General features: G+C 32.1%; 2 protein-coding genes, 1 long non-coding RNA gene and 2 other non-coding genes across 5 annotated transcripts; 2 read left to right on the top strand and 3 right to left on the bottom strand.

Annotated features, from left to right (window-relative positions):
- The first annotated feature begins 1,592 nt into the window (after window positions 1–1,592).
- Window positions 1,593–5,334, top strand: LOC114389608 (acidic leucine-rich nuclear phosphoprotein 32-related protein-like). The gene is made up of 2 exons (XM_028350310.1): window positions 1,593–3,053; window positions 4,592–5,334. The coding sequence occupies exons 1-2, from the start codon at window positions 1,917–1,919 to the stop codon at window positions 4,841–4,843; spliced, it is 1,389 nt and encodes a 462-aa protein (XP_028206111.1). The 5' UTR covers window positions 1,593–1,916; the 3' UTR covers window positions 4,844–5,334.
- Window positions 5,335–8,113: 2,779 nt separating this feature from the next.
- Window positions 8,114–13,247, top strand: LOC114390457 (proline-rich receptor-like protein kinase PERK4). Its single transcript, XM_028351197.1, has 9 exons — window positions 8,114–8,231; window positions 8,589–9,148; window positions 10,011–10,586; window positions 10,922–11,008; window positions 11,110–11,180; window positions 11,307–11,383; window positions 11,480–11,624; window positions 11,854–12,015; window positions 12,754–13,247. Exons 2-9 carry the CDS (start codon window positions 8,698–8,700, stop codon window positions 12,982–12,984), a joined length of 1,800 nt encoding a protein of 599 aa, XP_028206998.1. The 5' UTR covers window positions 8,114–8,231; window positions 8,589–8,697; the 3' UTR covers window positions 12,985–13,247.
- Window positions 13,248–16,091: 2,844 nt separating this feature from the next.
- LOC114390421 lies at window positions 16,092–18,009 on the bottom strand. Its single transcript, XR_003661902.1, has 2 exons — window positions 17,572–18,009; window positions 16,092–16,599 (listed from the first exon to the last, which is right to left on the bottom strand). It is a non-coding gene; the product is annotated as an uncharacterized LOC114390421 (long non-coding RNA).
- A 3,522-nt stretch (window positions 18,010–21,531) lies between these two features.
- On the bottom strand, window positions 21,532–21,603 carry TRNAE-UUC. Its single transcript has one exon. It is a non-coding gene; the product is annotated as a tRNA-Glu (tRNA).
- Window positions 21,604–23,487: 1,884 nt separating this feature from the next.
- TRNAE-UUC lies at window positions 23,488–23,559 on the bottom strand. Its single transcript has one exon. It is a non-coding gene; the product is annotated as a tRNA-Glu (tRNA).
- Window positions 23,560–24,825: the final 1,266 nt, after the last annotated feature.

Genomic DNA, 24,825 nt, shown 5'->3' with positions numbered 1-24,825 from the left:
TTCTAAATTTAAAATTTATCTTTTTAGTCCTTATAATTTGAAAAAAAAAGGTTTATTTTAGCTCCTTTGCCCAAGCTATGGGTGTTCATGAGTACAAATAACTCGAAACTTGATTTGACCTAGATCAACCTAATCACTTTTGATTTTATTTTTTTAGTATTTGAGTCAAACCTAACCTAACTTGTTCAAACATGTTCATGTATAAGTTAGGTTACACATTTTATTTTTTAAACTTGCAAACCCAATTTGTTGACATATGATTGAAATTATCATCTATTTATTTATTCATATATGTATTTTTAAATTACAAAATTAAATGTATTTTATAACAGTTCACTCACTCATTTAGATGCTTAAATGAAATCAAGTGCTAAACTCTATTTTATTAATATGTAAAATATCAAATCTCAATCCTAAAATTTTCAATTGTTCATTTTGATTTTTTATTGTGATTTTATAAATAACAAGAATCATATCAATATCAAAGTAATTAGTTTCAAGATAATTTTAACTATTTTCTTATCTCTTATTTCTATTTCGCCTTTAGAAAATTTAAAATTAATTATAATGATCAGACTTGATTGATGAACCCAAATTAACTCATTTATGATCAAGTTGATTTGAGTTGGATTTTTACAAAAATAATTTTTTTTGTTTTCTTATAAACAAATTTTAATTACTTTTGATTCATTTAATGAGACTATGTTTAAAATACTTTTATTTAATAGATAATTTATGTTTAATATCAAATTCTAATGAAGGGTAGTTTAGTAAAAATATTTATTTTTTAATTAAAAATAACATAATTTAATGAAATTAAATAATTTTCTTAATAAGTATGAAATTATTATTTTTAACTTAGAAAAGAGAATAGAAGAGTATGTTTGAGTAGGAGGATTAAAAACATCAAATTTAAATTTAAGAAACTAAATCCAAACTTATACCAATTTTAAAATATTAAAATATATTACACCTTATTAAATATATAAGTCTCATTCCATATTTAATACAACAATATTTTTCTTATAATTTTTTTTAAGTTAGATTTTGAATGATTATCGATGTACTAATAGATTATTCACGGACAAAATTTTCATATTCACAATAAAAATTCAATTTACATGTTTTTGAAACATGAATCTGTTTCTTCCCTTTAATAGAATAATATTACACTCATAATTTTCCGCCTTTTTAATAAAATGTAGTACTAATAATAAATCCACCCCCCTAAAATTACTCTAATATGAAATTGGGAAATGGAATTTGGAAAGTCATGAATATTATTGATTTCGTCCATATCCGGTTCACGCAGTTCACACTCCGCATGCGTGGCATTTCGGTAAATCCCGTCTCAAAAAGATGCAAATATCAAGCCTTTTTCCGATATTTACATAATCCATGACGTGTTCGAAAATGGCCAGTCCAATACGCGCTTCACCCTTGTCGAAAACAAACACAGAAACCCCAATCTGAACCGTCCATTTCCTCCACGTCACCGATCCCCGTCGCACCCAATCCAACGGTTCCATTCGCTACAAGACAAAACGCCCCGAACCACAAAGGCTCGACCCACCTGAACCCTAGGTCAGACCCAAACCCCGAGCCCGTTTGCCCAGTCACAAGGAGAAAGAAAGAAAAGAAAAGAGGTTTATCCTCCCATTCGCCTTGCCGAGAGAGAGAGAGAGAGAGAAATTTATAAAACAACACTTTAGAGAGAGAAACACAAACCTAAAAAACTCTCCAAAAACCATCGTCACCAGAACTCACTCGGGTTTTCTGTTTTTCAATTCAATCCAATTTCGAAACAAAAAACGCGTTTGGTGTGTGTGTTCGCTCGCACCACTCTCATGCCACTGGTTAACGGAGGCGATACTTAAAACAAGCGTTGGGGGGGCTTTAAGACGGTGTCGTTTTGTATGAGACATAGGATATCGTATTTGATGGACGAGATCTGGGAGAGAGCTATGGAAACGGCGTTGGACGGCGAGAAGGACCACGCGGCGGCGCGGACGCTAACCCTAGACGGCGCCGTTAAGTGCGTGCAGGGGCGGTTACCTCCGCCGAGCCTTCTGGAGCGGTTCCAGAACCTGCAGCACCTATCGATAGCGAACGTCGGCGTTTCGTCGCTGGAGCAGTTTCCGCGGCTGAGGAATTTGCAGAAGCTGAACCTCTCCGACAACCGGATCGCCGGCGGGCTGGAGTTTCTCGTGCAGGCGGGGCTGGATTCGCTGCGCGACCTCGATTTGTCGAACAATCGGATTCAGTACATTGAGGATCTCGCGCCCCTCGCGCAGGTGAAGCTGGTCTCGCTGGATCTGTACGAGTGCCCCGTGACGCGCGTGAAGGACTATCGATCTAGGGTTTTCGGGTTGATCAAGTCGTTGAAGTACTTGGACAAGATGGATGCGGAGGAGAACGAGAGGCCCGAGAGTGACGACGAGGACGAGGATGAGGACGAGGAGGAGGAGGAGGAGTTAGAAGAGGATGACCCCGGGAGCGGCGAGATTGACGGAGGTGAGGAGGATCGTCCGTTTGGGATTAACAATGGGCACAGTGAGGGCGCTGATGGTGTTGTTGATGCTGATGATGAGGAGGAGAGTGACGCGGATGAGGAGGAGACGGAGTCGTCGAGGCGGATGGTTGTTAATGGGGAGGGCCACCGGGAGAACGGTTTTCGGGTTGCGCCCGTCGAGGGTGACGACGTGGAGGAGGAGGATGACGAGGATGATTCCGGGGAGGAGATTGATGAGGAGGAGGGGGATGACGATGATGTGGTGGAGGTTCATGAGATTGAAGATAGTGATGATGAGGATGGAGTGGAGGAGTACGATGACGAGGACGATGACGAGGATGATGATGAGGAGGAGGAAGAGGTGGATAACGACGAGGGTGATTTTGCGGAACCCGAGAGTACCGGGAGGCTGACGAGTACTGAGGGGGAGATTGATGGGCATGAGCAGGGGGAGGAGGATGGGGATGAGGATGATAATGGGGAGACTGGGGAGGATGAGATGGGGGTCGAAGATGATGGGGAGTTTGAAGATGACGATGAAGTGAGATAACCCTTCTGATTTGTGACTTTTGTTTATTGCATGCTTGTTTACTTATGCATGTTTTGTTGATGTCTGTCCTTCCTGATTTTTGTATATTTTTGTGCTAATGGCTTCTATTTGGTGTCATGTTTTGATGTTGTCAGATTGCTGAAGAAGAGATGGTTTTGGTTGCTCTTGATATTTATGAAATTTTTGTTGACTGATGCTTTTTGCTAAATGGATTTGAACTTTTGTTTGTTTGATTTAATTTATTTGCATCATGTGTTTTTATATCTTTTGTGTGGTATTTGGACGACTTGTGTCTTGCATGTTCTGTACTTGAACTAAATGAGTAGTCTTGGTTTTTCCTTGCCAATTTTGCATGGATGGATGGGCTTTGTGATATTTTGTGTTCTACACCCAACTAGTGGCAACTGTCCGTGATTTTGAATGCGCTAATTCAGCTATTTGTCACCGTCTTATCTGATGAACAGTATGTATTATTATTGTGTGTTGTTGTTTTGATATCCTGTAGTTGTTTTGTATCTAAATCTAAATGTAAGCACTTTTTGTGCATATTTGTCTAGTTACCAGTGCCTTTTTCATCCTTGAAGCATTTATCTGATGCAGGAATTGAGATTAAAATGATTTCTTTTGCAGATACCAGAAACAGCATAGCTGTATAAGCTGCAATTTCAGTTTTGAATGTCAATAGCTTTGATATTTTTAATTTGTCTGCAAGAAAACTCTAGAGTTTGTGTATTTTTTTTTTGGTAATTCCATGTATTTTTATTCTGTGGAATTCTTCTTTTTGATTATAGGAAATTTGTTGTGTCTTTTTTAGTATTATTCTCTTCAATGACATGTGTTTGGCAGTCCCGATTTGTTTGAATGTTGATTTTGATTACTTCAGGATTGTAATGTTTGTCTTTTTAGGGGTCTTAACATGTTTTGTTGTAATATGTTTGTTGTACCAAAGTTATTTTTTTAGGATCAGGATTTTGATGTGCTACGTTGGGGACATGTATCATTTGGTCGAAAACTGTTTCCTGAGATTTTGTTGTTCCATGTGCTACTTCTGCTCTGATGCTTCTGTAAGCTTATTTTGGTTGTAGACTATACTAAATAATAATATATCAAAACTAAGATACTATATAATATATTGTTATGATCTGCTTATTTTTTTGTGCTATGATTCTCTAGACAAGAGTCCAGAATGATTGATGATCATTTTAGTTTTTGAATTTCCCTGCTTTGGTTTTTTTGTCCTAAACTGTTATAATACATGGATTTTGCAAGAAAATTTTGAATGATTTGGCTGGTAATAAAATGTTAAAGGATAGAATATAGAATGTCCATGTGCTGTGAGTGAGTTGGTTTACTAAAACATAAGAAATAAGAAACTACGATTGGTGATTTGGTTAAGCTGGTGATTTCCTGATTTTTATTTTTATTGTCTTTTGACTTTTTGTTTTATTTTGTTGTTTTTTTCCTGATTTTTATTCATGAGTATGTCTCAGTTTTTTAATCAAACTATGGAATTTTTGCTGTAATGACAGGAAGAAGACTATGGTGCTGGGTATCTTGTTCAGCCAGTTGGACAGTCTGATGCTCTCAATGCTGGAGGAGCTGATGTGGATGGTGGAAATGATGACGATGGTGAAGAGGAGGATGAAGTTGATGACGACGACGATGATCAGGTGTTGCCTCCTCCTGACTCTTCCCACAAGAGGAAGAGGGATGATGAAGAGGACGTGGACGACGATGACGATGTGGTAGCATTCACGAAGTCACCCAAGAAGCATCATTGACTTCTATTATATATATCAATGTTCTTGTTCTGTTTCAGGCTTCCATGTGTTGGAAGCAGGGAAACCTCAGTTTTAGATAGAAGAACGATTGATTAGTTTTTAGGAATTTAGCTCTCTCATGAACAGAGGACATATTAGGGGAAAAAAAAAAGAATTGTATGTTGGGTGGAAATGTGTTTAGTTCAAAAAGTCGTTAGTGTTTTTTCCCTCTTGCCTTTCACATAGAGCCGTTACTCTATTAAATATTCAAATGGCAGTTATCAGAGGTTTACCGCTCGGTCATGTGCTCGATGCTGGTGTTGTTGGCTTGTAAAGGAACTGGCTGGTGCTTGGAGGGAAAGGGTGGGAACCTTTTCAATTTTTTTTTGTTTTTCAAAATCCTCTAGTTTATTGAGAGTACTTTTTTGGTGGGAGAAAAAGGAAAAAGCTTGTAAAAACACCTGTAGATAGTTCTTTCTTTCTTATGATGAAAATGATTCCTATCGATCAAATTTGGTGCCTATTGTAGTAATGACGTGGCTAGGTCATAAATTATTGCTGTTACGTGGAATTATTCCAATTTCTGCCTCACATTTATTTTGATGATAACAATGCGCAAAACTTGGTCCTGTAAGACTAGTCAACTGCCATGCAATGTGCCAATGGGGGGGCCCTCGGTTTATGCTTGCAATTGTTTTTATCTAACAAAAAATTGACGGAATTTTGATGGTTTTATCTCTCCAATACACATGAATTTTACAACTTGCCACGTGGTCCTGATCTTCAAATTGGACGGTGAGATGAGTATTGTTTATGGCATTGAGTTTGTTTTCCCTCATTGGAACCAAGCTAATTGGAATAGAATCCAATAAGCTCACCATTTTTACTTGTGACTTCTCAGACAAACCTAAATTCTCGCGTGAGGCACACGCAATGTAATGTTGAGCGAGCGAGGGAGCGGTGTAGGCTCAATATGCCATGGTTCAGCTTTCACGCGATTGTTGTTGCTCATATCATGTCTTTTGATTTGGTGGGAGCTTATTATGCTGGTGAGTCGTGAAGCATCTTAGGTGGCACAACAATACAAACAGCTGCCTTTGGTCCTGTGCTAGCCATAGAGCAATAAAGTGACTAAGTTTTATTTTTTATTTTTTATTTTTTATACAGAAGACGTTTTAATTACAAAAATAAATCAGCTAATTTGGTCCGGGCCCACTGGCCAACAGGTTAGGCTAACCTGTGTTGCTCATTTGACAACTCTAGATAATATATAGAGATTCAGAGAAGATGAGAAAAAGAGAAAAAAATATTTAAATATTTATTCTAATTTTGTGTTATAATAAATAATGTTATCCTGAAAGATTTAATAATATATTTACTGAAATTAAGATAGAAAATAAGGATATTTTAATAAAATTGTCTCTTAATAAATATTAGTTTTCTTGGAATACTTATTATATGGGTCTCTTTGAAAATCTTAAACATCAATAATTTTGAAATAAGAGAGAATAATAATAATACCAACAATGAATTTTTATTTATGATTTTTTAAACACTTAAATATGTTTAATGTTTATGATAAATGATTGAATTTTGTTGAGTTTCTAATAATTTTTTTATTATTTTGGGTCCATGATGTATGAAAACTTTTATTTTGAATTTCTGTCTTCAGTTAAATGATAATGTGATACCATAATAATCATTGATAACATGAGAAAAATCAATTTATAGAATGACATGTCATCATTTAACTGATGTCATAAACTCAAAATAAAAATTTTAATATATCATAAACTCAAAACAAAAAAAAATCTTATTAAAAACTCAACAAAATTCGATCATTTAGAATGTGATCTTAAATATATCTAAACATTTTTTAAATAAGCAAGTATGGTAGGTCTATAAAACTTTTTGAATGATTTAAGGATTTGACGTATTTAATTAAATACAATTTACTAAAAATCTTGATTTGACCTATTTTGTGAAAATATATGGTGTGATGTGTGCCTGTGGAAAGCTAGGTCATATGTCTAGCTGTTTGAGATATTTTTATCCCTAGCTATTCCTCTGCTATGAAATTAATTACATTAAGTTATATTAAATTTTGCTCTCGTTTCCTTTTACCAAAAAATTATTTGATAGATATTAATTAAATTCTTAAACAATTTAGATCTAGTAGATAAATAAAGAACTCCCCAAATTAATTATCAAAATGTGTTTGGATTTATAATGTCATTTCTCTATGACCAATGACGAAAAATGTATTAAGTACATCTTTTACAAAGGCAAATTAATAAGAATGATTTAAATTACTTGTTTTTGAGCCAATGCTAAAATAAAATCCTGAAGAATTGACATTTTTTCCAATTGATTTTTAACTTTTCAAACAAAGAATAAAAATGGTAATTAGCTCAAGTTACGCTGCTGCGTTATCTCATTTTAATATGTCCAACATGAAAACATCAACAAATTTCATTGAGGTTATGTGGTGGGAATCAAAACTACACGGTAGAGTCAATAGAGTGAATAGTGAATAGTAAATACCACAAAAAATAATTTAAACGTTACCTATTTTGGGATGAGTTAGAACAGAGAAAAAAAGATAAATAAGAAAAAAAAATAAAAAAATGATAAAATAATTGAAAGAAGATGGAAATGAAATGAAAGAGAAAATAAATATAGATTTATAATAAATCATAAAATTGAGAGCAAATATATAATACTCGTCAAGGGAACAATGACAAGTGACAACTACATGATGGGTACATTAGGAATTCGAAAATTTGAGTAGTGGGTAAAGACTAACAAAAACTTTGAAAAATATAAAGTCAATATAAAAAAACACATAATGCTTCACAAAAAAAAAGTCTCTTCACTAAAAAGAAAATACATAATGATGAGGAAATTTTACCTTGTATGGGCACGGGGAAATTAAGCAAAACCTCAGGTTGAATAGCATTTTTTTTTCATTAACCACTCATTTTTTGTGGAAGTTAATAATGTTCATAACTATATGATATGCTAATAGGTAAAATAATTTTCCATTATGTTTGTTAATTTATCCAAACAAAATATCTAAAATACGTAGTGAAGAAAATGTTATAAAACATTTATATATAAATGGATATATTTCGAGGTTAGAAGCTATTTCTGGTTAATATTTGTTCTGTTAAATGAGTCCTCAAAGCAAATAATGGTTGTTGATGATAAAAAAAACACCAACCAGAAAATGGTATGGTCTATAAATGACTTAAACTAAGTAAAAGGTGGCAGAAGCCCTCCTTTGTTGGAGGTGCATTGAGAGGATTCTTAGGAACGGTTGGTTCCTTTTGTATTACAATATTTCTTTTCCTATGCAATAGTTTCTTCCCTTTCCTTCTTTCGAGAATTCTTATTGGCCTCCTTCCAGGTAATATTTTATTTTTTTCTGCAAAACTGTTCTTCCCAAACCCCACAATCTAACTGGGAATAAACCATTCGTTTTTATGGATCGAAAATTTTGATTTTTAACCGTATTGAGAATCACATCATGTGATTCATGTATTCGACGTCATCTAATAGGGATAAGATTAATATGTTTAGGAATCTGTTACAAAATTGTGTTTGAAGCGAAAGTAATTTTACCAACGGATCATACATCTTGTTTTTATGTTCATTTTGTTTTTATCCTTTAGATTTACATTAAAACGCATGTCACAACATTTCAAATTGCAAACAAAATTAATATCTACTTTGTTGTTGATAATTTTTTTTATATCATCGGCAGGGCTCAACTATTGTGAGAAGAAAGAGATAGGGGAAAAACTGGTGTTCCGGCGATATTGCAGTAATTTTTAACATATAAAATATTTCGCCGGAACCCAGAGAAATCAATAATGTCTTCCCCTCATAACTCTGCTCCCCATAATTCCACTCCCGATAACTCCTCCCCTGATGATGCCACTCCCGATAATTCCATTCCCGATAACTCCACCCCTGATGATGCCACTCCTGATAATTCCATTCCCGACAATTTCACACCTGATAATTCTACGCCTGATAACTCCACGCCCGATAACTCCAATGGGTCACACAAAAGTTCCTCAATGTCCCCTCCTTCAATGGAGAGACACAATACTCCAACATCGGGAAAAGATTCGCCAAATAAATCATTGAATGCGAAATCATCGGGTTCAAACAATGACAGTGGTGATAAAGCAGCAATGGGAGCTGGGATTGGAGTAGGGTTTGTTCTTCTTGTGCTAGTCATTGTGTGTTTCATTTGGAGGTGCAAGAAGAAAAAACGAAAGCAAAAGTATTATTATCCAGATCCTTCTCAAGGAAAAGGTAACAATTGTCTAAAACATTATTTTTTATAAGGACCATGTTAATTAGTGCGTTTAAGATATTGATTAAAGAATTAAAATAAAAAAATGTTTATTATGAAAGTTATAAAAGAGTATAATAAAAATCATAAAAAATATAATTTTGCTCATTCTATTTTTAATTTCTTAATCAATCAATGCATTAAAGATATTGGTTATCAATATGCCTTTTAATAATTCTACTTATCTATTGGAAACATACGAGCATTGACAACCTAAGCACTTAGAGGAGTTAATTTTTGTCACTTAACTATACATACAGATGATCAATATTGCTTTAGTTAATAAATATAATATGATTAAAAGAAATGTTTGTCTAAACTTAATATATAGAGGTGGAATATATTATGCTAAATAGTTATAAAGAAATATTAGTAATACACTTTTAAAACATTTTTTAACATATTTTTTATTATTAACGAAATTCATTAAAAATTATAATTTTTTTAGTGCTATTTTTTATTTCTTTCATAATTTGATAATTTCAATTAATAGTGAAGTTTGTGTCTAATTAGTGCTCTTCTTAGTCATATTTAATGAACAATTAACAAATATAAAAGCTATAGTATAGTACACGAAAACTATAATGCTCATCATATATATTTGACATTATACACTCTTACATGACATTACGAATGACTGTTTTGTCATTTATTAAAAGAAAATCGTTTTGGAAGAACTTAGAACAATGAACTTTGATAGTTAATCCTTAAACTTGTTTGTACTTCGGAACAAGAACTTTCTTTATTAACACTATAATATTGTTTCAAAGAATTTTGGATTTTTTCCCCTTTAGCTAACTGGCTACAAAATAATTTGCACAGCGAGTAACTATTACAACAGTGGGCAACACCCTCTCCCTAGTTGGCAAGCAGGTTCAGGTCCTCATGGGGGTGACCATGTTATGAGGGTACAACAACAACAAGGAATGGGAATGGGAATGGGAATGGGGATGGGTATGGGAATGGGTCCTCATAGTGGTGGCTGGGGTGCACCACCACATCCTATGATGAGCAGTGGTGAAATGAGCTCCAATTACTCATTGGGAATGAGTTCTTCCTCACCAGGCCTTTCTCTTGCACTCAACGCCAATGGTGGCACATTCACTTATGAGGAACTTGCAGCTGCCACCAAAGGTTTTGCCAATGAGAACATCATAGGACAAGGTGGCTTTGGTTATGTCCACAAGGGAATTTTGCCTAATGGAAAGGAAGTGGCTGTTAAGAGTCTTAAAGCGGGTAGTGGCCAAGGAGAGCGTGAGTTCCAAGCTGAGATTGAAATCATTAGCCGTGTTCATCATCGCCATCTTGTGTCACTTGTTGGATATTGCATTTGTGGGGGGCAAAGAATGTTGGTCTATGAATTTGTTCCCAATTCGACTTTGGAACATCACCTTCATGGTAAGTATATTGCTTATGTATGGTTTTGATTGATGTATGATTATTTTTAATTGACTTGGTTCTGATTCTTTTTTAAGAAAATCAAGTTGGATTCTTTTTCTACCCATACGGAATAAAACATGCTGATGCAAATATTTTTTACGAAAAATCTGCTTGATTTAGATCGGGAAAATATGTATGATTTTATGAAATCATGTGTAAAGTGTAGGACAAGTAGAAAATAACTAAAGGTCACACACTTGTGAAACCAATAAGTTGCATAGTATAGTTTCCAACATTTAATTCTTATTTTGTCTAGTTAAGTATTGGCTAATGTATTTGATGGTCACATGCAGGAAAGGGCATGCCTACGATGGATTGGCCTACTAGAATGCGAATTGCACTTGGATCCGCTAAAGGGCTTGCCTACCTTCATGAAGATTGTAAGTCAAAGATTTTTCCTACATATTTTACTTCTCTTTTTTATTTTTTATTTCCCTTTCAAGATCTTACTCATTTTTGCTTTATTTACAAATGAACTCAGGTAGCCCTCGCATTATCCACCGTGATATTAAAGCTTCTAATGTCCTTCTTGATCAAAGCTTCGAAGCAAAGGTTTCACATATCGACATTTTTTTCATAAAGTCTATATATTTACTTTAACTATAAAATATATCACACATATTACCAATGTTTTGTTGAGGAAGCTCATTGATTATGCCAATGGTTCATCTTAACCAGGTCTCTGATTTTGGATTGGCTAAGTTGACCAATGATACTAATACACATGTCTCTACTCGTGTCATGGGAACATTCGGGTAATTTCGCCACCCCATGGTTTAATACCTACGTAGAAACTATAAAGAAATTGATAAAAATGGGAATTAATAGTTTAATTTTGCATGTTAAAACAGGTATCTCGCCCCAGAATACGCATCAAGTGGAAAATTGACAGAGAAATCTGACGTTTTCTCATTTGGGGTCATGCTATTGGAACTCATAACCGGGAAACGACCTGTGGATTTGACAAATGCCATGGATGAAAGTTTAGTGGATTGGGTTAGTATTATATTATATACATTTCTATTAACAACAGTTAACACAACCAAGAAAACAAAAAAAATATACATTTCTATTTTTTTTCTCTCCTCTCATTGGAATGATTTCAAATATAGAGGTTTAAAGTGTAGTAGTTACCCTAAGTATCTATTTTGGTTTTAAAGTTCGGTCATTGTCTTACAACTATTTTTTTCAATCTAAAATTATTATGAAACTGTGTTACGTGCAGGCTCGACCACTCCTGAATAAAGGGTTGGAGGATGGCAACTTTAGAGAGTTAGTGGATCCATTTTTGGAAGGCAAATACAATCCCCAAGAAATGACAAGAATGGCAGCCTGCGCTGCTGCAAGCATTCGTCATTCTGCCAAGAAACGTTCAAAAATGAGTCAGGTATATATATACATGCGATGCATGTGCGAAGAAGAGATCATGTTAACCAAAGCATAAAGATATATTTACCAAAGCATAAAGATTCTTAGTTTTATTTTTATTTGGTGGATTTATTTTGACATGTGCATTTCATGCAATAATTTCAAGTTTCAACTTTTAACTGCAAATCAAATATGCACGACATTAAGTGATCCAACATATTTTAAAACCTAAAACAAATTCTGAGGCCTCGCCTTTTTAAAACTAATAGAAGTAAAAAAAAAAAAAATCCTTTATGAGGATTTGAACCTCATTTTTCAAGAAAAAAATACAACTTATTAATCATCATTACACTAGATCAAGTAATAATAAAAACTATAAAAATACTAATACTTTAAGAGGATTTGAACATCATTTATCAAGAAAAAAATACAACTTATTAGTTATCATTACACTAGATCAAGTAATAATAAAAACTACAAAAATACTAATTCTATTTTTTTTAACGGGCTTAAAGCAAAGGTTTGAGTTGCCTTATGCTTACCATATATGACTAAATATGTAGAATATGACAAAGTAAAGCCATCACCTTGGTGATATATATGTTTGGCATTTTATATATTTGGGAGTTCAATGACAAGCACTTTTAGAGAAATCACTGTTTTGTTGGACATGCATGCATAATTCCACATTTTGAAAATTGAGTTATATGGAGATATGAATTTATATTCATATAATGTATGACTTAATTGTGGGCAGATTGTAAGAGCACTGGAAGGAGAAGCCTCATTGGAAGACTTGAAAGATGGAATGAAGCTTAAAGGGAGTGGGAATGGGAATAGCAGTGCTTACCCTTCTTCATATGGGAGCTCAGAATATGATACAATGCAATATAATGCTGATATGATAAAGTTCAGACAGGCAATAATGTCAAGCCAAGAATTTAACGACAGCAGTGAGCTTTCCAGTAAGGAGATGAGTTATCATTAGAAACCCTAACTAAGCCCCGGGTGTACAACCACTTGAGATTGCTGAATCAAAATGATACAATTCTCAACTAGCTTTGCATGACCCTTATGACATAATTAAGTCACAACCTTTTTGCTAACTCAAGCATGTGCTAGGAAGGTAAAAATAAAAATATAAACAATTTTACTAATGGGGTTTTTTTTTTTTTTTTATAATCTATTTCATTGGAATATATGGGAAGTGAGATTAGAAAATCGAGAATGAATGATTTGGTTTTGTGACCCTATTGGTGTGTTTAAGATGGACGTTGTTACAAGGTGCTAATTAATGTAACATTCTTTTAATTGTTGATTTATGTTGTGACTCGGATTATGTAATTTGGCATTATATGCATTTTTTTTAGAGATTGACATAAATATTGTAAAGTTCATTTAGGTTTAACTAGCAAGATACTTGTGCTCCCGCACAATTTAGTTGGTGGTTATACATGTAACTAATTGGTTCTTTAAAAATGACAAGAATTAGCCTATATGTTATTCATAATTTTCTGTTGTAGTTCACACTTTGTTACTTATGAATTTAATTATATAATATAAATGTGCATACCATATTTTTTTAGTGAATATGTAATAGTGTGTAACATTGTAACATATACTAATATTTCATAATTGAATTAACTCCGATTTACTTTGATTACAAAAAGACATCAAAACGATTCAAGCACATAAGCACATAATAAATCATGTAGTCACAATCTACATCTACAATAAATATTCATAAAGGTACTCCCAAACTAATTAATTAATTAATAATTACACAAAAATTAAATCATCTAAAAAACAAATACTGCAAATCATTATAAACATTAACTTTAAACTGATTTACTAAAGTGAGACATTTTCATAAATAAATCACTAAAATAATACATTATATATATATATATATTGAAAATTAAAGGTGTATATTAGTACGAAACACCATCTGATTCGAATAAAAATATCATTCTTCTTTTATTAAGATTAGTATAAATTAAAGGACAATAATATAATTTTATTTAATTTCATTTTTAAAATAAAAATAATTCAAAATCTCTTTTTCTCTCCCCCAACTTGCACGTCGTCTTTCTGTCCATTGAGTTGTGCAGGACAACTTTAGTTAAGTAACGAGGATGCTAAAAAATTGAGACCTCCATGAATGAGAACACAGATTGCAAATGTGGGAGGAGAAGCTTCATCTTCTATTTCTTAATCCTCCGCGTCAAACCTTCTTCCACACAATCCCCCAATTTTCACCCTGACATCGACCTCTTCTATGATGTCCACTTTTTCGTTACTATTGGTGTCTTCCACACACCTTTACTCCTCTGACCTTCATCAATGTTGCAAGCCCCTCACATTGGTCCACCCTACATCATTATCCACATAGTTTTATTTACATGCATAATTATCTCACGTACTGTTCCATGTGGCCACTTTCACAAGTGGATTGAGTGCATGAATAACATATGACAGTCGAATGGAATGATCTTTGCATCCGCTTCAAGACAAGGTGACTAACCAATCAACTTTTGGAGAAACAATCACTTTTACCTATAATTTTTTTTTTAAACTCAATTCTTATACTTAAAAAATGAGACTCGATATTTTGACTGTAGTTTTAAGTCACCGTATTTTCTATTAACTATGATTAATATAGCATTTTAGAAATTATATTCAATAGAAATTGTTTAATTGCACTAATATAATATCCTATTCAATCAGAATAAACACTTCTATCTTCTTTTCTAATATCCGGTGAAGAAAGTTTAGATGAGTTTTATTTTTTATTTTGATGCCTTTTATTTTATATTTACTTTTTATTTATTTATTTATTGATTTTTATTTAATTGGTATTCTTATTTTATTACTTATCTATGTTTGTTTCTTTATTATGAATTTATGTTATTTATTTATTTATCTATTTATGTTCGTGTTACTTTTGTTTTTATTATTGATTTTACAAGTGTTTTATGTTTATCAATAATTATATTTGTTTATTTTTTTAAAAAATTGTGTATATTATAACACTCGTTTTCTTTGAAGGATTAACAAAATTAAAAGTAAAATCAAATTTATTTTTCTACTTGAATTTCTGGAGAGATTGTTAACGGACTCGTTGAATACGAGTACATACGTACAAAACAGTAAATTACAATGAAAAGAACCTTTTAGAAACAGAATGAGGCAATGATTTCATAGGAAATGAAAAGTGCCATTCACTCGGCCAGAAAGAGGGAGAGAGAAAGTATAAGTTTCTTATGTAAGAGAGGTTGATGGTACTAAGGAATGCACTGCTTAGTCCTTACCTTCATAGTTTCCTCCCTCAACCATACTCCCAAGACCACCATAATAAAAAATAATCAGCAGAGAGAAAAAAAAACATAGAAAGAGGTAGCATATATAACATTTGGTCTTGTGCTCTTACATCGTATCCTACATTTTGATAAAGTTCAAGATAGAGAGATGAAAAGAAGAAGAAAAAATATTTAAATATTATATTAGATAATGTTCAAATGAGCAAATCAATTTTTACATGAATACATTGAATTTTATATAGTTAAATTTGTAACTAATTTGTAACAAACTAAACTAATAACTAACTTATAATCAACTAAACTAATCTTTAACTAACTTGTAACCAACTAAACTAATTTTTATCTCTAATACCCCGTAAGCTGGAAGGTGTTAAAATCACCTTGTAGCTTGGAAAAGATAATACATCAACATCGAAGGAAATGAAAGTAAAGTTTGAAAACTTAGAATATAACTAAACATGTCGGAAATACATTCACCAAAACATAACTTCTAGAAATCTTCGACCAACTTCAGCTTTCTCAATCTTCTTCCAAGAGTTCAAAGCAAGCATCAAAGCTTAACCATCAAGCGAAATCAACAACAAAATCATTTGACAGAAGCTCAAATCATTATTAATCCATGAAACTATCAAAGCTTAACCACCAAGCAAAGACTATACCTCAAAGTTTAACCACTTGGCAGAAGCAACGATGCTTAATCATCAAGAGCAGAAGCAAAATAACAATTCAATTTTTAACCATCCATGACCAAAGCTTAAATAATACTTAATCACCATGCACAGAAGCTTACATCAATAAAATAGAAGAATCACAAAATCTGTCTTCTATGAGGACTTTTCACAAATACTTTGTGAACCAACAATAACTAAGGCTTAACCACTCATGACTTAAGCTAACAAATAAACAATGCTTAACCACCACACATGGCAGAAACTAAAATCATCAAACAAGCCAAACAATAAGCTAAAATCTTCAGAAGCATTTAATTAAACACCTTGTAGGAAAAAATTGGATAGTGCTAGACATGAAGAAACTTACTCTAGCCATGCAAATGGAAACTGTTTTGGTTTCTTTTCCGCTTTTCATTGATATCCTTTATCTTCACAAAAACTGTTCTGGTTGCTCTTAACTTTGGTACTCCAAGTATATGCCAATATGATTTGTCTTGATCAGAAATGGTCAGGTGAGCAACACTTTGCTTGTTGACAAACTGCGATAACCTCAACTTGGATTTGTGTTGAGTTGGAAGTGACGGAAAGGAGAAGATGAGCAACCGATTATGGCTGCCATTGGTGATTGCAAGAGTCAACGACTAACACCTTTGATCTTTCATAAGCAAGAAAATGATGAGTGGTGCGTGTGTGTGAGAGAGAGAGAAAAAAAGATGTATTTTCGTGTGCTCTGATACCATGATAAAGTTCAAGGTAGAGAGATGGAAAGAAGAGAAAAGAGAAGAGAAAAGAGAAACTTAAATATTACTTTGGATAATGCTTAAATGAACAAATCATTTTTACATAAATACATTAAGTCTTATATAACTAAACTTGTAACTAATATGTAACTAATTAAACTAACTTGTAACTAACTAAACTAATAACTAGTAACCAACTAAACTAATCTATATCTCTAATACCTCTCGAAAGCTGGAAGGTGTTGAAAATAAAATTTGAAAAAATGCAATATAGCTAAACATGCTGAAAATACATCGGCCAAAACAGAAATTTCTAGAAATCTTCGATCAACTTTAGCTTTCTCAATCTTCTTCCAAGATTCCAAAGCAAGCATCAAAGCTTAACCATCAAGTGAAATCAATAACAAGATCATTTGGCAGAAATTCAAATCATTATTCCATGAAATTATCAAAGCTTAACCACCAAGTAGAAATTATACCTTAAAGTTTAATCACTTGGTAGAAACAACAAGGCTTAACCATTAAGAGCATAAGCAAAACAACAATTCAATGTTTAACCATCCATGACAAAAGCTTAAACAATGCTTAATCACCATGAACTTATATCAACAAAATAGAAAAATCATAAAATCTGTCTTCTACCAGAACTTTTCACAAACACTTTTTGAACTAACAATAACTAAGGATTAACCACTTATGATAGAAACTAACAAATGAACAATGCTTAATTACCACATATTATGACAGAAGTTAAAATAATTAAAACAAATCTAAAAGGCTGAAACAATAAGTCAAAATCTTGAGAAACATTTAATCAAACACCTTGTAAGTAAAAATATCTAACCTTTCTCTGTAGGTTCTGGATTGGGGATCACATTCAATTGCTGATGGTGAGATTGCATTACTAAATCCAGTGTGTGTTCTTCTGATGGTGAATGTTATCCAATAGATGGTGTCAGTCATGAATATTTTTCTTACTTAGCGAAGTGCGAATGTGAGCGAAGAGAAACGATTCCCAACTAGAATGAGGAAGGAACCCTTCAACTTCAAAACGCAGACAAGAAGAGTCCTATTGTCCTACAAGCTACTGAAATTAGTACAGTAATGCGTGTTTTCAAAACTCTTTCAATACGGCACGTGTCCCTGTAATAATATTTGTGTCATCAAATTTGAGTCAACTGCGCAGAAACTGCAATTTGTTTCTTCCGTGTCTTTGGAAGAGAGAGAAAGTAACATCTAGAAAGAAAGATATTGAAATTGAAAACTCGAAGGCAAATGAAAAAAAAAATGAAGGAAACAGCGGAAAACAAATATGGGTGGAGGTTGATATTATTCTAATACCATAATTTTATATGAATATATTGAGTCTTAAATTTATAATTAATTTATAATTAATTGAATTAATTTATAATTAACTAAAATAAATTATAATAAATTAAACTAATAATTAATTTGTAATTAACTAAATTAATTTTTATCTCTGATATATTTATCGGCATAGAAGTGAAAAAAGAAGACTTCAAGAGGTTTTGATGCTATGGGTCGATTATTGGATTTTGGGAGCTGCTTTGGCTAGTGTACGCGGGGTTGGAGGTGGACTTATTTTTATCCCTATGCTCACTTTTTGATCATTGGTTTTGATGCTAAGTCTACCACAGCCATTTCTAAGTGTTAGTATATAGTGCTCTATTCTGTTTATTCTTTCATGCTACACAAGTAAAAACATAGTCATACCTGAAGGGGTCTTAAACCTCTTCCTGTTGATCTACAAAACCAAGGATAGGTTAGGTGCATATACGTACGTATTTGTACTTTAATCATCATTTTTGAGTTCCAGTTAAAATGACAGTTTTTACTTACTGGCTTGCATGCAGAATTAACATTCATAGTGTCACATGTTAAAATTCAAATGCTATTAACAAAATAAGATTGTGAAACTGATATAAGAAGCATAAATTGTTCCTTAAAGAATTGCCATTATTACTTTAATTGTCCATAAATATATTTATATGTGGTGGATGCAACTATTTTTCAATACCTAATTAGTCTGACAATACGTGAAGAACTCAATTTGTGTTTGTTAAATGTTGTTACAACCTATTTAAATGGCTCACTTAACAATGATATTTATGTGAAACTCAAAAGGATTTAACTTGTTTGAAACAAATAATTTATGTTCTTAAGTAGACTACTCAGACAAATTGAACAAATCTCTGTATAAATTGAAATCATATGCACACATATGGTATAACTTAGTAAACATATATTGAGTTTAAGGTAGAAATATTCTTCATTTGTCCACATACTACTGCTAATCTAAGCCCCGTAATACACCAAATACACAGATACACATTCATTCAAACAACAAGCCATAAAGCAAATCTCTCTGCATCGATGCCATCAGGAATAGCAAAATCCCGAGATCGAAATGCAGCAGCAAAATTACGACCTCTCCATCCAACAACACAAGCAGCTAGATTTGAGCTCCATTGTACAAAAGAAAATGCAAAAGTTGGCTCATATGACTTCAACCCTGTAAACGTATAATAAAGAACCTCCTATATGATAGAATCTTTGTGATAACAACTACTGCCTTGGAAGATGATTTTATTTCTATGGTTCCAGAGCACCCAAAAGTGATACCACACCAAATAAACATCCACCTAATATTTGCCACCGAGTTATGAAAAGGCAATGCATGCTGCTGAAAATTAGGGATGTAAAAAAAAACCCGGTTCGGACCTAATCGATTTATAACTAAACTGGAATCAAATCGATTTTCATCCGTATAGAACAAAAAGAGCTACATTGTTGTACAAAATAAATTCAATTAATCGAATTATTTTTATAAAAGAACCTATTAAACCAATTTTGAACTTGTTTAATTCTTAAACCAGTTCAGCTCATCAAAATAATTCACAAATTTAGATTTAAAAACAAAACAAGTTAAAATAATTCAGTTCAACTTTTTTTACCAAACTAGTATTTGTATACCCCTATTGTAAATATATAGACGTATACGACTTTTTTACTATAGTATTAAAATAAAAATTATTTACGCAAATAGAGTAGTTTTAAAATTATTTACAATTATTTTTGTCACTTTTAAGATAACAAAAGAAATTATCCTAATTGATATTTTGTGCTCATTTTTTGTTCAGGCATCACATTGTATAGCGTCTTTTTCTATAGGAAAAAAAATGAACATATAAAGTGTAACTTAGAGTGACACCTCCTGCATCCTTATTGACAAAAACAACCAATGAATAATTTTTACTATATTTGCATGCATAAATAATTTTTTTAATACTATTTCCGTAAAAAAGTTGCAGTAGACACTGGCAGTGTTGAATGGAGCTGCACCCATGAATAACAATGATTCCAAATGCTCACTACCTTGTCACATAAAAACATAATATGTTTTAGTGATTCCTCCACACTATTACAAAATGGAAATAGCTGATTAGAATCGGTTCCCACTATATTTCTCCTCAAATTATCGAGTGTTGGTAGCCTATTACACATCACCCTCCACAGAAAGAAAAAAAATAATCTTTGGCCGGACTTTGAGGCACCAAATTTGCTGGAAAATATCTTCTTGATGCGAGCCCGCACGTTAAAACTCCAAGTAGAGCTTTATAGGCTTACGTAACCGACTATGAACCAGAGCTATCTTCCAAGCAACACCAACTATCCCTCTTTCTTAATCCTTACCAATCTTCATATTCTACATCAAATGCCTTTCCCATTCAAAACATTATCTCCACCAAAAGAAGTTCACCAGTTTCTTAACTTAATGCTCTCAATATGTATTGTATTCTCTTTTCCTTAACCATATTTTTTTCATATTGAGTTCTCCTAGCTAGTAAGATTTTCTTATCGAGTCAGTATTTTATGATGTTTGAAGAATAATGTACTTTTTCTTTCACTAAATTTTTTTCCCACGATTTTTTTTGCTAATATAGCTTTAATAAGACACATTATTAAATCATTAACATTTAAATGGGAACTCTTATGAATATTGTTATTGACACCGTATAGGTATGATATTATCATTACCTTTGTATTGTCACTTAGTCATATTTCTTTACTACAATAGATAATGAGATTTAAACTTATACCAACACATACAATACAAATTATTTAAATTCAATCTTTGTGTCTTGATAATATTTTATTGTATATTTTTAAATATAATTTTATATCAAATATGACTCACGCAAGTTTTGGTCAATTGGTTGTTTAAAAATCTTGAAAAATGCTAGATACCCTGAAATGTTAGTAATATAAACATTTTTAATGAACATCAATAATTCGCTATAATTCATTTAAAAAAAAGATTGCTATAATTTTTTGTATGTGAAATCAAGCACAATCCTTTGGGACCAAATATACGAACATACAGAACTTCTTTTTTTTTTTTTTTTGTCAGAGCAGATCTTTTATATTATCGGTCTATCGGTCTGAATTTTCAAACTTCAAATATGAGAACGCAAATAAGACTTTGGGTAATTCTATTCGCATCTTTTTTTTCTATTCATAATTCTTTTGTTCTAAAATTTAATTTAATTTATTTTTTACAATATTCCTTAAAACAAGGAAGGTGCAAATAGAAGTCTTCAGAATTTTCATGGACGATTTGCTTGCATGACAGTAATGTGCAAGTTCGATGTGCACTATCTTTTATTATTTGGGGAAATTGGCATATAGTTGAGCGAATATTTATATTAGAAAGTCGTTAATTGACAAAAAAGAAGAAGAAGACAAAAGACACTTAACGAAAACAATAAAAATACAAAAATAATTCCATTGCCGGGAATCGAACCCGGGTCTCCTGGGTGAAAGCCAGATATCCTAACCGCTGGACGACAATGGAATTTTGTGTTACTGCTTCCTTGTTTTATTATGTAATATTAAATAGTTATGATTCGCTAAAATGAAAAAAGAAAAAATTAGGGAGAAACATTATTATAAGGCGAATGTTTTTTGACCTGTCGTTCATACACTTAAGGTGTAAAATCAAATTTTATATGAAAATGTAATAAGATGAGTGAAACTATTATTTATAAAACACAATTTGTTGCCTAAGGATTTTGCAAAGAATTAACATTGATTGTCAATAAATATATTCATACTTGGTAGATGTAACTATTTTTTTTTGTACCTAATTAGTTTGACAATACATGAAAGACTCAATTTTTGTTAGATGTTGCCACAACTTATCTATATGATATACTTTTTTTTTTTTAACAATTTATGTGATTTACTTAATAATGGCATTTACGTAACATTTTGAAGGATTTAACTTGTTTAACACAAGTAATTCATATTCTTAAATAGTCTAGTCAATCAAATTGAACGAATGTCTATATGGATTGAAGCAATTCGTATACATGTGATATATATCAGTACATATATATTGACTTTAGGGTATAAAGTATTTTCATTTGTTCACATATTTTCGTATATAAAAAAAATTGTAATTAAGTTTGGTATAATTATTGTTTAAGCTGGCAACTTGAATAATATCATTAGGATTCTTGAAAACCTCCTGAAACCAGTGAACTCCTTAAAAGAAAAAAAAATGCGAAGTAAAGGATCTAGGAAGAATCAACTTTTTCTTTAATCATAAGATTACTAAAATGAGAACAATAATTTATTATGGGTTTCAGGAAGAAGAAGAACTACTTAGTTCCAAGTACTAAATTGAAGCATTATGTATCTAGTTTATCATAATGACCCAATATATAATTTATTATTAGTTTAATAATATGATATAGTTCTCCGCCTACATAAAGACATTAAAATGGTACTTAAATGAGATTATATATATAAATGACCCAATATATATATATATATATATATGATAGAATGATACTTAAATGTTAGGGGATGGGGTAATTATGAAATTAGATAAGGTTGATATACGCATCAAATTTTATATGAAATATCCATATGTTCATCAATTATATTATTCCTTTGTAAAAAAAAAGTAATAGAAACTAAATTAAACATATTTTAAATGTTAACCATGGATTTATAAATAAAAAAATGGTATTTATATTTTTTTTACTTAAACATGATATTTGGAATCCCTCTACTCTGAGGCCAAAACATGTTAGAGTTTGACTGAAGTGGTTAAAAATAGAGTACATTTGTTAGGTCTGTTCCCGTCTCTCATGCTTCTTGGGAAGCAAATAGGTGCGCTGACCACCTAAATAACTTCGACCATAACTCTAGTTTTGATGTTACTATACTCAATTCCTTGTCTCAATCTTTAACTCCTCTTATAGTCTAAGGATTCTAGAGGTTGTTCTTTCCCTCGCATGGTAACACCGCAATCTTTGTTTTTGTTTCCCTTAGTTATATAAAAAAATTGTTAGTGTGTCTCAAACATCAAAGTATTGTAAATCCTTACATAGTGTTTGTAATTAAGTTTAATGAGATATTGAAATAATAAGACTGGGTAATTCTATTCGTATCTCCCTTTTCTCTTCATACTTCTTTTATTCTAGAAATTAATTTGTACATTCCTTAAGAAATAAAAAGGGAGGTGCTAATAGAATTACTCAAAGACTTTTCATGGCCATATTGCTTTTATGACGGTAATGGACCATTGTTAGTTTGCTAGTTTGGTGAGCACTATCTTTTATTATTGGGCCTATTGACTTATAGTTTGGTTAATAAATCACAAAGCCTATAATTGATAAAAAAAAAAAATGCTGTAAACAAATAAAGTTAAAAGAATAATGAAAAAAAGTTCCATTGCCGGGAATCGAACCCGGGTCTCCTGGGTGAAAGCCAGATATCCTAACCGCTGGACGACAATGGATTTTTGTAGAATTGTTACCTTATTTATAAATTTGTTAAAATGTTGTATCACAAATAAAAATTTATCAGACACCTATTTGAATGCAGAATAAAGCAAAATAACGGGAAAAAAAAAATCACAATGAGATTTAAAAAAAAAAAACAAAGAGAAGATGTTAGCGTCTTGAGGCTTTCGTACTTCCCATCTTTACGGCTTCCAGTGTTTAAGGCACTTACCAATGACATATAATAAGTATATTATATAAAAATATAAGGAATAAACTATGGTCACTAACGTAATTAGCTCTGCTTTAGAAATGCAAAGTTGAATTTCTTCCAATCCCATGTCATGTAGGGTCGTGGGATCATTAATTTTCTATTAGATTTATTAATGTATAAAATGCGTTGAAGATGTTAATTAGGATTTAGGACATTATTGATGGCATTATATTTGAAAGGATAACGTCGCTGTTGCAATTTCTTTAGCTGTTGTGTTCTGCATGCTTGTCATTTGCATCCTGAAAGACCCTTCATTTCTGGCACTATTGGATTTTTTTTGGCTGGTATTCATCTACCCTAACCTAGTGAATTTGCCCTACCTTCGTTTCACATGCAGTGTTCATAAAATTGCCATTCAAGAGGCATGGAATTTCTCTTATGATGTTCTGCCGTGTTTTTTTTTTAATAAACTCATCTACTAATAGACAAAAAGATTAAAAAAACTATTTTTTGGAAATTTCATGCTAGCTGTGTATGCAAATTATGATGTCTTTTTTTTGGAAGGCAAATAAAAAATTCTATTAATGAGGTACCAAGTAGTATGCAAATTATGATGTATCCAGAGTTATGCTTTAAATTCCTGGTATATTTTTCTGGCTCCAGATTTATTGGCCAAGATATTAATTTTGTCGTTCTTCCTCTCAAAATCATACATGAAGTCAAAGCATGGATTGTTTAACTGATGATGATGAACAATTTTCAAAATGAGATGTACATTTGTTGTGGTAGAGCTCTGCTCTCCTAGTTGTATGATCGATAAAGACAGACCTCTCAAAGGATCATATTTAACTGATGCCAAATTGTTAGGTGCTTAGAATTAATTTAATTTACTTTCAACAAGAATGTTGTGTATTTCTTTTTATTTTCTTACAATGAGAATCAAACCTAAATCTTCATGCAGTTATCCTAATTTTTTCATCACTAAACCAATTTTATAGGTTAAAAACTTCTACATGGGAAGTGGAGACGGATCCATGAGTTTATCAAAAGAGAGTTGATTTTTTTTTTT

This window comes from Glycine soja, chromosome 16, assembly GCF_004193775.1.
Source record: "Glycine soja cultivar W05 chromosome 16, ASM419377v2, whole genome shotgun sequence".
NCBI classification, from domain to species: domain Eukaryota; kingdom Viridiplantae; phylum Streptophyta; class Magnoliopsida; order Fabales; family Fabaceae; genus Glycine; species Glycine soja.
This window is presented reverse-complemented; position numbering and strand designations above follow the sequence as displayed.